This window comes from Helicoverpa zea, chromosome 12 (genome assembly GCF_022581195.2).
Source record: "Helicoverpa zea isolate HzStark_Cry1AcR chromosome 12, ilHelZeax1.1, whole genome shotgun sequence".
In the NCBI taxonomy this organism is placed as follows: domain Eukaryota; kingdom Metazoa; phylum Arthropoda; class Insecta; order Lepidoptera; family Noctuidae; genus Helicoverpa; species Helicoverpa zea.
Genome location: NC_061463.1, coordinates 9,089,271 through 9,106,257, shown reverse-complemented (window position 1 = coordinate 9,106,257; position 16,987 = coordinate 9,089,271). Strand labels below are relative to the sequence as shown.

At 35.7% G+C, this 16,987-nt stretch overlaps 1 protein-coding gene across 2 annotated transcripts in view; it reads left to right on the top strand.

Annotated features, from left to right (window-relative positions):
- LOC124635237 (low affinity immunoglobulin epsilon Fc receptor) overlaps positions 1-12,637 on the top strand; it is a 78,372-nt gene extending 65,735 nt beyond the window's left edge. For both annotated transcript variants that reach the window (XM_047171092.1, XM_047171093.1), the window contains 2 exons: positions 10,919-11,027; positions 11,689-12,637. In XM_047171092.1, coding sequence (XP_047027048.1) covers positions 10,919-11,027; positions 11,689-11,939 — 360 coding nt within the window. In that variant the 3' untranslated portion in view covers positions 11,940-12,637. The remainder of the gene's footprint in view (positions 1-10,918; positions 11,028-11,688) is intronic.
- The last annotated feature ends 4,350 nt before the right edge of the window (positions 12,638-16,987 follow it).

The window sequence follows — 16,987 nt, the reverse complement described above, 5'->3', positions numbered from 1 at the left end:
GTAGCTGGAATCTGTTCCATACTTTGTAGGTGCTTTGCATAAATGATGATGATAATAAGGAAAGAAGGATATGGATGACTGCAGAAGGTTAGGAAGGTATAGGTAGAGGAAGGGTAAAACATGGTAAAATATAGACTTACATTTTAACTTGAATTGTAGAGTAAGACAATCACTTGCATCCTTAATAATTGGTAAAAGTCCAAACTGATAGTATCTAAGAGCTTCAGTAACCAGCGAAAAAAAAGAAGTGGTTAAGCAAACGTCTCAAACACAATAATAAGTTGGAGAGTTAATAAAAAGCAAAACCAATTCGTGTTATGTAAACTTTCACACTTAAGGGCAGTTTCATTTACAGATAAAATCACACTCATATCAATGACAATTTTATCGATACATCCTGTTGAGTAAAACATCTACATGAGCATGAAGAACCTTAAAAATGAATCATTTTTAAAACATCGCCAGTTTTGCACCTCCAAGAAGGTGTTATTCATCGGTTTTTTTTTTCTTTTGCAATCGGTGAATGACTTGTCATCTTGCATCTGGCCAGACATTTCTTCAGGCACGGAAATTCATTGTTAACAAAACTTTTGTAAGCATTATGTCACAGATTTTGTGTAGCAGAAACGATAGTAACAGACTATTATAAACAGTTTTAGGTAGCGTACAATTTGTATACTATTATACTGCTAATGTCCTCGTTGTCAATGGCATACGTAATATTGGCTATGTTTAATATTGATGCGTTCTAGTTTCTAGGACTTTCATGAATAGAAAGATGAGCTTTGCAGTACGTATTCAAACAGAACGAATTTATAATTAAAAAGGGGTTGGTAGATTCTAGAAAGAATTTCTAATAATCAACGAATACTAAAGAGTAGTAAAAAAACTATTAAATCATCTGTCATGCCAAGCTGGTCAGCCATTTTACAATCAAAACGCAATAAACTCACAAACTTCTAACAGCAAAGACAGGCCCTTTAATTACCTAATTTACCCTTACCTAATTAGGAAGCATGTCCAACCAAAAATCAATTGAATCGATTTGTCATAACTCTCAGTAGCCGCAGGGCTGCGCATACGCAGAAGTGACGATGACGCAACGCCGCGTGCGCGTTGATAGATCGCAGTGAGCTTTCTCTTTCGTCACGAGACGCACCTACTTATTACTACGAGTATTATTGCTTATTAATAGTGTACTACAAAAATTCATTGAATTCATTGAATCAAATGTACAAAATGAACAAAATGTATTTTGTGAGTATTCCTAAAGGACTAAAGTAAAATTCAACTATAATATTTTATACGCTTCATGGCTAAATTCAATCAAAGGGAAGGCCTACTTCCCACTGTTTCCGTAATTAAATATACCTACATATTGATTTAAATTAGTTCAGTGCTACATGAAAATCAAAATTAATCCTATTTTAACACAACAAAAAAAGGTGTTAATTTATATAACAATCTAAATAATTTAAATCGATTAGATTCGCATTTGAAAAAAATTGTGTTTACATTACATAGTCCGAAGCCATGCCTATTAGGTGTCTGAATTTTTTTTTTTCACGATCTAGCACAATAGGTATAAGTTTTTTATAGCCCAAACATTGCGTTAGTTGTTTTTATTTTATTTCCCATTTAATTTCAAATGTTTTTTTACAACTAGGTAGCTGTTGTCATTCATTGACCCCAAAAGAGAGTCTACTATGATACAAAATACAGCGAAGAGCGTAAAAATATCCAGTTTTTTCTATGTTAGTAGAAAACACATAATAAGTACATAATCGCGCAGATTCCACTGGGTCAACAGTCCGTCAGTGACATAACTGACCAGTTCTATCTAAATAACGAGTTAAAGAACACGTCAGTACAAGATTACAACTATTTCTATAAATATGTGTGCTGCACAGGTGGCTTGGATTTGATGTAACTTGTGTGTAGCCATAAAGGTACTGGTATGGAGAATCTATTACATTTTCGGTATCTTTTTCAAGTAGAAAAACATAAAGTTTACTGATAAAAACAAAACAATCTAATTCAATGACTTTACGTAGCTAAAATTATCAAAAAATTGCTGGCCGCTGCTATTCTTCACTACTTCTTCAATTTCTTCATAGCAAAATAACATTTCAAAGAAAGTTTGTTTTCATGTTTTTTTGTTTAGGTAAACCAAGTTTATTTTCCCGCCTAGTCCTACGCATTTCGTTTACATAGACTAGAAATACCTAAACGCGTGTTCCATTCTTCATTCCATTAATTCAAACTTCATAGACAATAGCATTTCTAGCTTCGCTGGCAAGCTGGCAGGCTAGACCATAGACGTAGGAATAGAATGTAACGCCTGTTAATTTCCCGCCGTACAGCCGACAAGGGAAAGTTGCGTACCAACTCTTGTCACAAGTTAGGACCATTTAACATGTAATAGTTAGTTGGAAATGACATAAACTATGTTTGCAATGAACAAACAGGTCTTACGTTTTGCATATATTCCATCTTCAAAATAAAGTTGCCTCGCCAAAAAAGAAAAAAAGGTTAGATATGTTTTCTCTATGGTGGTGTTTTCAAATGATAATTGAATGAATTTAATTAATTAACGCAAACAACGAAGCGACATTAACTATATTAATACCCGCGAACAATGTTATTAAAATAACTGACGCTAAAATAGTGAATGAAAAAAGTGACGTAACATCAACTTCATCAGCATAGTTACTGAAAAAAAAACTACGACGTTCCAATGCCTTATTTTTCCTCTTGCAACTTTTACATAATAGAAAAACCAGACGGAGTTTTTACTTTCCCGATCAATACAAAAATAGGGTCCCAACAGACTACCGGGCTGTATTTCATTCCAAGAGACTCAGGTTGTTTAAAAAAAGGGGAAAAAGAAATATCAGGCTCGCATTACTCATAAATGTGGGATTATTACTGCAAAAGACGAGCATTTTATTGTACGACCATAGATATTACGACTTATTTTTTTATCGTCGAGAACAGGTGTGTTCACTTTCATTTTTATTCGTAATGTTTGATCTGTGGTGTTGATTGATTGTTACGATAAAAACAGTTATGTGTATGAATGGTTTTTATTTTGTTTTGAATGTATAAACTACAATTGAATGATTTATTTACTTTTTCGCCAATATAATTTGGTTCTGTATTTATAAATATTAGGTATTTTGATTAGCTCTTAGTAAAAGCACAAACATACCTACATAGGTATACCGCTTAAACATAGACAAATGGTACCGTGTACCGGCTCAAGGACCATTAAGTTTGGCCCAGTCGTAAACTGACTGCCAGACCAACAATAGCACTTACATTCATGTTATGCCGTACTATAAATAGTCCAGTGTTGCACGGTTAAAATGTAAATGCAGTTGCCACATAAATTAATTGATAACACCTTTATTTTTATGAAATTGTTGAAACGATAAAAGTTTTACAATCTGACATAAGGTTTTATTGGGTAGCTGTAAAATTGAACGGTTATGAAAAGCTCTGGTTTATATCATTTTATGACAATCTAGTAAAATACATCCAGTTTATATAATTTTAATTAGATAGTCAGGGGATAAGGTATCATAATTCCTCAACCTACACAGTGCTAGTCAAATATCAAAATTGCGCCTAAAATCAAAACAATGACGTAAAAGATATTCCCAAACGGTAGAGCCAGACGTAACAAAAATGGAGTTCCAAGCTCATGAATTTTCAAACAACTTGTCAGTTTCCAGGATATTAGCTGCTCGCCAATGGAGCGCACATAACGCAGTCCACTGCAAAATGTAGTGGAAACGCTGACTGACCGCAGCCCCAGGGCTCTCGAGTACTCGGGGTACTAAAATACTAAACCACAGATTACTAGAGATTTATCGTTTTATGCCAAACTAGGCTGAATTAGCTTGTTATCTTTGCGTGCCTGTAAAAACATACCTACGTCATAATTTTGTTTTTCAATTGCAGGCTCAATAGAATGTTGCGTTCCTTTTTTAAAGTTTTCGCTTTTTTAAAGAATTGCTCGAAGAGACCAAAGAGGTTTCTTTGATTGATCACTTTAGTCTAGGTTCTGGCTGCAATTTTTAAATGCCGCGAAAGTCAGCATCACCTTTGGGAAAAGCTTTTCGTGTAGGCGATGTTAGTACTTAACAGGTGTTTTCAATCACTATAAACTTTATTACAGACTTTGATTACATAAACAACTACTAATGTCCACTCCAAAATGTAATGTATGGAATTTCCCCTATTATGGGAAACCTTTAAAGGAATGACGTGTCTAAACAGGTGAGAATTTAATTTAAACGGAAATTGCTGGCATTACAACAAATACAGCTAAATGCAAGCATTCTTCTATTATGAAACAAAGCCTATTATTTACGATTGCGAATACAACCACAAAGTAAATTGGAATCAATTTGGTAAACCTTCTTTGTTTTCCTCATGCGGCATGATTCGTTTAACCAAAAAAAAATTGCGTAGGTACGCCATTGCAAAATTTTAGTCACCCACGAAATTCTTTACGATGTGAACGAACATACGTAATAAACATTAAACGCTGTGCAATAACAATTATAAAATACATACCAGATAATTATCTGATTACGTTTGCAAGAACCGAACTTTTTACAACAAAGAATTGAGTGACATCCTTGCCTTAAAAAGTGAAACATGGACACCGATACCGGTTTTGGAACATCTAAATTGTAAATACGTCATGTGTTGCATAATACGACCAGTATAAAAAGTGAGGAATCTGCGGGGATTACAATACATATGGAGTCACACCGCATTTCTTATTAGCCGGTTGCAGACGACGCCTGGCGGCCATTACGTTGTAATTTGCACCAAGCTCTTGAGGGTTGGGACATATAAGTGGTTTACACTTGGCATTTAATTTAAATATTATAAAAAAAAACACATTTTGATTAAATATTAAATTAAAATTAAGCAAACCTTACACTTCAAGTTAGTTTAAGATTGATGCACATTTAAATCTTGTAACGCTTTCTAAGTTTGAGCCTTGTCGATTTCTACATACTCACTTAACACTAACTTCTACGTGATTTAAAACAAAAGCCACAAGTCGATAAAACGCCATAAGTAAGTATTAAGTACCTTATTACCTGTACAATTGTATTGTACTTTGTAATGTAAATGTGAAAACGTCCACGCAACATTGTCGGCAGAATTTTATTGTAAACTCCGCAATTTTACTAGGAAAGCTTTTGAGTTTCCGCACGAAGTACGGCCACTAAATTTCCCTCATTCTGAAATGTACATGGTGATAATATAGGTATTAAATATGCACGTACGAAATAAACTAGGCAGGTAACGAGTTGTAAATGAATGGTAATTACCTGTAACTACTATGTTTTGACTTTTATACTACTGAATTGCGTCCTTTTAACTGAGGATATTTAAATAACTTAGGATATACCTACTGACAATGTAAGATATGTTATGCTTAGGAGACTTGGTAAATTTTCGCAATCATAACTGGTAGGACTACCTTAGTACTATTTACTTATGTGATTTAAGCTACAGGTCTTTACAGGGTCTCGCAGCTCGACAAAATTTAAACATACATACATTCAATGATAATATGCAGCATACGTAGGTAATATAAAAGGTTGTTCAGTCATTGACTTTGTTAATCATTAGTATGATAAGTGACTTAAAAATATAGAACCTATGATATATATTCAATAAAAATACACATAAAGCATGATCTGGCACCCGATGACCAAATATCATGAAAGTTTGATGTACCAACTCTATGAATAAAAAGTATCTAATTCCAGTTATACCCTGTCCACTGTATCATCATCAATATTTCAAGGGGAACATCATTTATGGGTTAGACTTCCCAACACACTGCAGACACAACAGTCGGCCGACAGTTTGTCCATTTTGAACTTCATCAAAGTTTTCAGTCGGTCTGAGTGCTTAGTGCGAGTTTTCGTGAATTTTTTTACGGACTCACATGAGAGCGCGTATACTAAGATTTGTATGGAACAAAAACAGCTCCACCTAGTGTCAAAAATTGGAACCTGTTTTTGTTCCATACAAACAGTGTTGCCAACAGTTGTAGAAGCTTACCACCAGAGTCAACTTTTAAAACCACCAGAAAACCACTAACAAAAATTTATCCCACACTTAAAATCACCAAATTCACCACTAAAAAAATATTGTTTATATTTTATTGTAACCTAAAACAATTTAATCATCCAAAGATGTAACTCGGCAACGATAGAAAATTAAAACAGACAAAGCATTACATCTGTTTAGCAATTCATCCGACCCGATCCGAATCCTTCACAAATTATAATCGGCGTAGTAGTTTCACAAATTGTTTAGTTACGCATTTGACCAATGAATGAGTACTTAATATAATTATATAGTAGTCGTTCACCTTTTTGTTTTGTAGATGCTTTTTTGACATTCCGTGAGACTTCAAATCTCCATAGTAACTCCTTAAAGTTGTACCACAAAACTTACATTTCGCTACTTGACCCGCAGTACTTTCAACATTTCGCCACTAAATAGGGGACTTAAACCACCAGTATTAGTGGAAAATCCACTAAGTTGGCAACACTGCATACAAATCTTAGTATACGCGCTCTCATGTGAGTCCGTAAAAAAATTCACGAAAACTCGCACTAAGCACTCTGATACCGGTTAAATACCACATCTTTGTAATGTGCGTACTTTCATTCATCTTCAACTGATTTATGAGCCCAGACAAACTGTCGGCCGTCTAAAAGTTTGTAGTGTGCTCATAACTGAATGATATTTGGTAACATGGTCATTACATATTACAAAGTTTCCGACCTGCTTTGCTATTAGATTCATTATTTATCCATCAGTGGGGTAGCGCCTATTTCACTATCAATTTTAAATCAGACTTTGCTGGCTTATTTTGCCTTCTAGTGTATCTTTCGGTGATGCAAGCAAACCATGGTGGCATCATATATGTATAAAGCTTTGCAGTTGCATGCCTTTTGTTTTTAGGTAGTTGAAAACAATCAGAAAAATTATAAAATACTGAATATTAATCATAAGAGCCCGAAGAACATCAAATTGTCATGTCAAAATGATTTCCACTAACTTTAGGAACGTGTATTTTCTCTCATTTTACTTAGATTTCTACGCCCTATCTATGCAAAGTTATGGTAGTGCTGTGACTGTTTATTTCTCATGCGGTGATGGTCAGCTCTGTGCAGCTCTGACGTACACAACCCAATTACAGATACCTCCATACGTCGATGGAGACCAGTTTCTAACGTAATCACTGTCACAGGTGTTTTATGGCTAATATGTGGCATTCGTTATAGTGTAAAATTCAGCACTTTTGAAAGTTTCCTTTAAAAACATTTATTGTTTAAATGTTTTGTATCATGTTTCACATGCTTAATCTTACGTTGACGCATCGTATTATTCGTATTATGGTAATCTTCAAAATTCTCACATTTTGTAAAACGCCCAGATTATGTAGCTGAATTTGGGCTTCCTAACAATGTCTGTTAACGTTATCTTCCGCAATTATTACCTATATATAGTTTTGTAAGATGAAATTTTGCTGTAGTAATTGTGTTAATTTGTGAGATAATTACCTACTTGTAATATTGTGACACGATGTAATTTCTGTTACTTGTCATTCATCATGTCATTGAACCTTTAAAACAGTACCTAAGATTCAAGAAACAAATGACTGCTTGCGTAAAAAATTACGTCCTATAGGAACTACAATACACTCTCGAACGTAAACATATTTGTAATTACACAACAATAGTACAAACTAAAAACAACAAATCAACAAAACAAACGTAGTATTTAGTATTTACAATACACTTGACGCTAATAGTGTATGTAGGAATTACATCATAAGTGTAAACTATGTTAAGTGCAGAATCCACACTAGCTGCATCTTCATATAATCCCTCACCAGAGAAAGTGGGTCTCGTTTCATAAGGCCAAACATACACACACACACATACACATACATAAAAACATTCGTACTATCAACCAACGACATTAATGACCCACCTTAAGAGAGATTTCGTAGATACAATCGAATATAATAAGGTCGAAATTTGACATGCACTGTAAAGAATTCTAATCTTTATTGTTTTGACAGTTTCAAACAATTTTTCTACAAAGTGGTCCATAGTACATATGTAGGTACACTCACACACACACACCTGTGTTCATTGTTTTATCCCACGTGGGCAATTAATCTTACTAATGCTGTGACGACCTCTGTGGCGCAAAGGTCACCAAGCCGGACTGCTGAATCTGAGGTCCCGGGTTCGATTCCCGGTTCGATCGACATTTGTGTGATGAGCATGCTTGTTGGTCGTGGTCTGGGTGTTACAATATGTATTTATAAATATGTATATATGTAGCTATATGTAGTTTATCAGTTGTGTTAGCACCCATAACACAAGTTAATTAATAACTTAGCGTGGGGCTAACCGACCGTGTGTGAAAAGGTGTTCCGACATTATTTATTTATTTATTTATTTTATTTATTCCGTGTCACGTCCGTTCATAGTTGTGAATGATTGTAGTACAAATGATAATATTAATCTTATTTAATAAAAAACAATTTATAATTCAGACTAATTACGTAGAAGTGATAGGAAATACAGTTGCATAATTTATTTATGCAATCAGGATTTTCGAAAATATTAAGCTTGAGTAGATAGAAAGCTGACTATCTTTTAACACTTAATGAGACTATTGATGTCCTGTGGTTTTCTTTGCATCTTGAGCGAAGCGACAGCGTTGCTTTCGAATTAATACATATAACAATCGATTAGCCCATAATTACCGGTAATCAAATTAAAAAATAACTATATCTTGTATCACAAACACTTTGAGAACTATTAACACCTCATCCGGTTACAAGCATAGACTAATTAGAGTCCTAACATGACTCTCATATAATAATTATACTTTAAATTAATACCACCACAAACTTTTGCTTTCAACCGTACAACTTTCGCCAATCACATTTTTTCTGAATATAATTCATCGACTCACTCGAAAAGTATGAGTAATAATCTTACTACGTAACACTATACAAAAAAAAACATGGCCGCGGGCATAAACAAATTAAAAGGAACTAATACAAATTCACTGTGATAATAAAAATAAATAACTGAATAGCCCATCGGTTTTTAAACTTCGAACGTAATAAACAACTGAAGATCTAGGCTGCATTTTGAATTCGGAATGAGCTCGCAGACTCACGAATGCAGGTAAATGGCACCTGTCCAGTCCAAAACGTGGTTCCTACTATACGTGACTTCGGATACTGGCAATTTATAACGCATTGATAATAGTGGCTGTATTTTACGAAAGAAAAGCAAAGAACATTGAATCCTTTTTCAGAGATAAAATTGCTACAAAAATAAATCTTTGTGGAGTATCGCTAAGTCATTCTGCATTTATCCTTCTCCTAAAGACAGCAATATTTTTATACTCACAATATTAATACTAGTTTATCAGAGGTCAATGTACCAATGTAGTCTAAGTATACCTATTTATCAATATTATTTCATAAAATTGAAATTACCGAAGTAATTGCCTGTAAGTAATTATTCATCGCAACTAATACGATGTCAGACTTCACCAAACACTAATTCCTAATAGCCATAAAAGGCGAGAAACACTGATACCTAGGCTAGATACATCTTTGAACTTTACGTCAATTTATTTAGTATTCATCAAATTGATTTATGTTTTCATAGCTGTTTTCCGCGGGTCCAATCGTCTCCCAACTCCCGAGAGATCTTATAAAAAGTAACCCTGTCTATGTACTAAATTATATGTCAATCAGTTCAGATGCTTTATCAGGAAAATTAAAAAAAAAACTCAAACTCACTATAGAGGTAGCACTTATATTCTAGTTAAGATTCGGACATGTTCGTCAAAACCGCAGAAACCTGCGTGTCGTTGTCGGCAAACCGCGGTTTTACCTCTTGTGCTGCTAACCTAGTTAGTATGCAGCTTCCGTGCTGCGCGTGCGATTATATTCAGTGATTTCGGTGTAACATTGGATCGCAGTTTGCAAGTTCAACGGTTCCATTAAAATTCCTGAATAAATATGTATTTTTTTTATAATGCGATTTTGTATTTTGCAATTTTATGTGCAATAAAATATGCCAAAATTTTTGTAGCGATTTATTTAATTTGGCTTTCTACCTATGAAGCGAGATTTGGTTTTAAAAATTCTGATAGAGAATGGCGCTAGAATTGATTTATATATATATTTTTAAATAAAATAAACAAAGTTCACAAATATTTGCGGCATGGTAAATTCAATAAACTTTCAATTGAAGTTATTGAATGTGAACTTCTGACTCTTAGGGACATGGCACATTATAACGGCACCGCAACAGCACGGCAGCAGCACGGCGTTGCCTCGAATTTAGACTACGGCTAGCTGCCAGCGCGCTAACTACGCGTTATCCGCAAGGTGCCAGCTCGCCGTCCGCGCGCCGGCCGCGAGGTGTAAGCTTGCTGTCACCGCAAACTCAATATTATTTTAAGACAGTAATGACTGAACAGTGATTGCTTCGCTGCCGACTCGGAGTCGGCGCGTAATGAGCATGTCGTCGGCGCGCTGTACGCATGAGGTCCGCTCGCTTGCAGCACGCGGGCTGCGAGCCGAGTTGTGTGGTAGCGGACTGCTCGCCGTTGGCTTTTTCATATTGACATTACGAAATATATTATAATATACACGATTTAATGCTCTAAATTGAATGACAACTTAAATGCTGGTGTGGAACCGTGCTGTTGCGGTGCCGCTATACTGTGCCATGACCCTAACAGCAAAGTTGTCACCTAGTTTTGTGTTTTATCTAGTCAAAATATTTTCAAAAGGTTTCATTAATCTCTTCTCTCGTTTCAGGCGAACTGGTTCAAGGCGCAGCAATACTGCCGCTTCCACGGCATGCACCTGGCTTCCATCTCCTCGCAGCAGGAGAACGATAAGCTGGAGCAGTACGTTAAGGACTCAGGTAATTAAAACACACACGCTCACTGTATTAAATCTGCATTTGTTTGGATAGGCAATTAACAATTAATATTCCTTAGATAGACTTAAGTAGTTAGGCCGTATTTAGATGCACGGAAATAACCAGTTAATTCCTATTTATTCACTATCATCAGCATAAAATAAAGCATTTGGACTCAGACAAGACTTATTACCATACTTTTCTGAGCAACCCTTTATCGACTACGTTTGAGATATGAGTCCTCTTCTCATCTTTCCCTCCTCCATGGTTTTCACAGTCGATAAGGATGAGAAGTAGAAAACACAATGCAAAAAATGCTAGCCAATTCGGTCTACCATTACTTTTCCCTGTTGTTGCATTAAATTGCACTGAATAAACAAAAATAAAACCGGGCTAGGTCGTGAGTCCTTTATTTGCAAACAAAAATTGACAGTCGGCTGTCAGTTACATCGAGCAGCGCGAGTGCATTTACATACATACAAAACGGACGTTTGTAAAGCCAATTGATTGTACGATGTCCAAATTCACGCGGTTTATTTTATTTTTGTTATACAAACATACAGTTTTATATAAAAACTGTCAACACGCTAGCAAATTGGACGCTTTTTCGCCAGATAGTGAAAAATAAAATACTTTACTAACATCTCTCGCATTGCATTTCCAGGTTACGGCCGCGAGCACTTCTGGACATCAGGCACAGACTTGGCAGAAGAAGGTAGCTTCTTCTGGATGGCGAACGGCCGACCCCTGACCTTCGTCAACTGGAATGCTGGGGAGCCCAACAACTTCAGATATGAAAACGGAGAAGAAGAGAACTGCTTAGAACTCTGGAACAGAGACGACAAAGGTCTCAAGTGGAACGATTCTCCTTGCTCCTTCGAAACATTCTTCATTTGCGAAGTGAGGTCCGATTGATGGACCCCTCCGCTAGATGTCATTAGTTGTTGTGTGATTGCATAGTAGCGTGCTAGATGTCGCCATTTGTTTCATGTCTGCCCAGCTGTGTCTGCGCAGATACTTTTCGAAACTATTTAGAATTTTTGATAGTTTCCTGAAATCCGGACCCTGACCAACCGTATTACTGAAGGGGAATTTGTTGTCCCTTTTAACTGAGAATCTACTGATCTCTTTAATATCTAACTTGCCTCTTGTATAAAAGAAAAATGGAACGTAAATATTACTTTTATTAACAAACCAAATGAAGTAGCCATGTGTGAGTGCTTGTGTTGAAACTATCAGTTATGTTCTACTCGATTGTTAATTTTGTAAAAAATAATATTTGGCATATCAGAATAACGTTCGGTCAGTATCAGTATACATAGATAGGTAACGATAAGTTATAATTGATTATTTATTTTTTTAATTACGACTTCAATTGGGTCGTATTCGGTAAGGGTAAAAATTAAACGAATTGCAATAGATCTGGATACTTTGACTTTTTTTATTTTAAAAGCGATCACTGCCTTATGATCTTATGATGAACCTCCGAGCAAGCGCTCAAAGGACACGCTGTGTCCATAGTCAAACATAGTGGGTAAATAAACTATAGTTACCTTAGTTGTAAATGTATAAAATAGTCTTAAGTACGGACAATAAACAAATTAAAGTAAGAATTACAGTTTTTTGTTTCATCTCCCTGTGCACAGAAAAAATACGCTGAAAAGTAATCATCATCATCTATCGGAACTCCTGAATTGTCCGTTCATATTGTCCCACATATACATATAAAAGACATACTTCATTTTACCTTCAAATAAGTCTAAAACATCCTAACTAGACTTACAAACAATAACATTAATAGCCAATAAAATACCATTACGGTAACAGCCACGGTAATTTTAGTTCCCTGAGATCAACTACAAGTGCATTACCAATAACTATAAAATTTAACGCGACATTACTTAAAGCGTTAAGAATAGAACCTTAAGTTCGAACCCTTTATGGTTGAAACCTGGTGCGCTAAAGCTGTTCTCAAGCAGCAATGGACTAAATAATGTAGTAATTGAATGAGCGTATGGCTTTATTGGGACTTTATAGCTAGGGTGTTCAATTTTCTTGGACTATTTGGTAACAACTTGATTTTTCCAAGACTAGCAGAGTAAACCTTTCAGAATGACTTGCTTCACCAACCTTGAGTTCCATGTTAAAATAGCTTCTATTATAATAAGAGAAAGAGAAATGTTAACCATCATAATAGCCATCATCAATTGATTATTTAATCCAACAGGGAACACTCGATTCACTCATTCACACACTTTGTCTATATAGCCAGACCCAAGACTAGCTCAGCAAGAACGTTTTCCACTACTACAACAACAAAGTAAAAAAATATACATATATAGAAAGGTAAAATAACGCATGTTTACGTATTGCCGTCCAAAATGCCGACAGTTGACAATTAACTTCCTTGCCAAATGTCATTTGCATTACACATTTCATGCCACATTTATATGTTTAATTACTGGTAAAATAGTAAACAGATTTCATATCTTTCGAAGATGCAGCATCTTCAATATTCATAGATATATAAATAACTGGTAGTTAGTAGAGCAACTTTAACTGCTTTAGAATTATTAATTTCAGAAGTTTCAATACAAAAATAAAATTTTGTTACCCCTTGTACCCTATTGACAATAAAAAGTATATCTACTCTTGTATTGACCTGACCATGTATTGAAAATCACTAATTGGCTTCGGAATATTAATAAATGAATACCTAACCTATAACTTTACAAATAGGCAATCGAACTACTTACAGGGTGTTTAGTCTTAACTTATTCTGTTTACTTTTAACAAATAACCAAAAAGAAAATCTCTCAAATCGACAAACAAGCAAAAATTTTCCAATACTTACCTATAGGTACCTTTTTTTTATTTCTCACTAGCCTACTGCAACTTACATCCGTTACCTGCCAGTTATTTCCTGAAAATTTCATGCGTCCGCCGCGGCGCGGGTGGCGTATGTAAATGAAATGCCGAGAGGGTGACTGGGCCTGGAGTGGGGGGACCACGGAGTAAATCAAGATGAGCGGAGATGCCATAATGCAGGTAGGTCAGGCGCCATCTTCTAGGCCAAATTCGTACGGTAGGCATAACTAACGAGTGTACTAACGAGGCGTTCGGGTTCTTTGAGTCATCTGTCAACGATTTTTAGTATAACAATAAATGGTCTGGTCCAAATAAGGCGTATAAGGGTGAAAACAGTAAAGTTCTTCGTCCCCCGCTTATTTGGGCGCTCTACTTTCTTAGGCGATTTTCCGTTATGACACCTCCGCTAGTCATTTTGTTCTCCGTGGGGGTACCCAGTCCAAGAGTGGGGGTAAGCACGTGCTCCCGAACTTATTAATAACCAAGTCACGTGTCTAGAAGCCTCCGTCACAGTTCAAAGCGTTCGGAAATCACTGATATTATTTGTTGGAACGACAGCTTATGGGATCGGAGATTGCATTTTTTTAAATTGAAAAGGGTTTTTTTTTAATTTAAAACAAAATTGCTCTGACAGGTATAAATAATTCGTTTTACGTTAATGTTATGGACGACGAAGTTAGCACAAATACTATGTTTATCTTAGAATATATGTAGGTATATTTAGAATTATTTTTGAAGAACAAATGAATTAATTAATTGTGAAACATAGATTGAAAGAACACGGTTTTCGTTTATTCTTTTGCTTAAGCCAAAACTAAAGCTTATTTTTAAATTCAGACAAGTTTGAAACAATACCTACAAAAATTGACTTCGATCCTTCCTACGTTTCGAATAATAACAAAAATATATTCCCATTTCAATAACATTCACTAAATACAGGCATTACTACGTAAGCACTTATAGAATATCTCCCCTAGTGATCTGGGCGGAAGCCGCCCGCCCAACGCATCCGCCCGCCCTCACCAAACACTTGCAGTTTTTAGCTAAATAACACGATATTATGTAGCTTAGCTTGTTATAAAGTTATTTAGTTCGTGTTTATTTGTAGGAGTTTAGATTTAGTTGGTAAAATGAACAGGTTTTGTTTTGAATATTTTTGAGTAAAAATGTGGTCGAGTTTTTCGGGTTATTTATTGCCATGAATGTTACATTGATTTCTAATATTTTTAGTAAACATAAAAAAACACACTCGGCTTTCTTTATACGTTATTTCTGACAGCATTTTCGCAACTAAGTCGTTGTAGAAACCGAATGATACAACTTCAACTAGCTCAGTAGGTACACGTGCGTACAATTCTATTTATTAAGTTTAATACATGTTCTTACACTTCCAGGATAGAAGTACGTAAGCATAACAAAATATTTCCTTATTTTTTATACTAACACGCACTAAACCCAACCGCACACACCAAGCGCACTATCAGTGGACTAATCCCGTGAATTCACGGTACCTTCCCTGGACTATCATGGCATCCCATCGAGGTTCCTACTCATTTCCGCAGCCAGAAGCAATCAGGCCTCTAAGCCTCTATCATCACACCACACAAATATCAACCCTTTCACATTACAATAAAGCTCATTTTACACTGCGTTCAGTGTCACTTAAGTGGCTCTCTTCTTTCAGTATGCGAATAAGGACTTTAAGGCGTTGTAATAAGGTTGATTTTTGGGTGTGAATGTGATGTTATTGCAGCGTAATGCTAGATATAGTTGGAACAAGACATATAGTTAGATTGAAGATATTAGTATGGATATTTTGTGTGTTTAGCCGTTTATTATTGTTTAAATGGTGTATTTTGGTATTCTACATCTTTCCCGAAAGTCTGGTTCATACAACTGAGACAAATTTTGTATAATTCCATCCTCCGAGTCTTTTCCCAACTATGTTGGGGTCGGCTTCCAGTCTAAACGGATTCAGCTGAGTACCAGTGCTTTACAAGAAGCGACTGCCTATCTGACCTCCTCAACCCAGTTACCCGGGCAACCCGATACCCCTTGGTTAGACTGGTGTCAGACTTACTGGCTTCTGACTACCCGTAACGACTGCCAAGGATGTTCAATGACAGCCGGGACCTACAGTTTAACGTGCCATCCGAAACACAGTCATTGGTGTCTAAGATATACTTAGAAAGTACATACAAACTTAGAAAAGTTGCATTGGTACTTGCCTGACCTGGAATCGAATCCGCGCCCTCATACTCGAGAGGTTGGTTCTTTGCCCACTAGGCCACCACGACACCACGACGTACGAAATAAATTTGTATAATTGTGATTGTAAAATTGCATTTTTAAATGTCTTCATGGTCACTTCTTTTCAGATTTCCCAACACAATCTCTTAATTCACTTTTACTAGAAAGACAAGTTAAAAAAACAGATAAATCCAGGTGTACACTGACCATTACACTTTAACGTTCACCAGGGAAATCTGTATAACCTCTGCGTGATTGGCATGTGTACTACGCCGCCCCTAATAAATACATATTACATAAGGCGTTTGACCTAATAACATGCGCGTGAACAGAAAACTACATAGCTGGGAAATTCTTATAAAGGAGTACTTGAAATGCAGTTAAGATCCGTATAGAACATCTCTCTTGATCACAAATTCAAACATTTAACATTTCAGGTAGTTAATGTGTGCCTACTCAATAACTGTATGCTTATTACTTCATTACTCGCTGGATAGTCAACTGTTTAACTATTCAGTCAACTAAATTTTATGAAGGTTGACTGGAGTCACCAACTTATTATAACCTCTTCCCAAACTGAAAAATATGAAACATCAATCAACTAGGTCAAGTGCAACGTGTTTTCAGATTAATGTCTCCATCATGCAAAACCTAGTAAACTGTGTGAAAATACTTAGGTAATATTAGAAGACGCACGCAACAAACGCATTAAGAAATTAGATAAATCCACATGTGGTAACAATAGTGGGAGTTTATAAACAAAAACTTTTGATAATAATAGTTTACTAGTTAACATTATGATCATTGACAAGGATACGTAATTAATCTGTCATCAATTGCGTGTA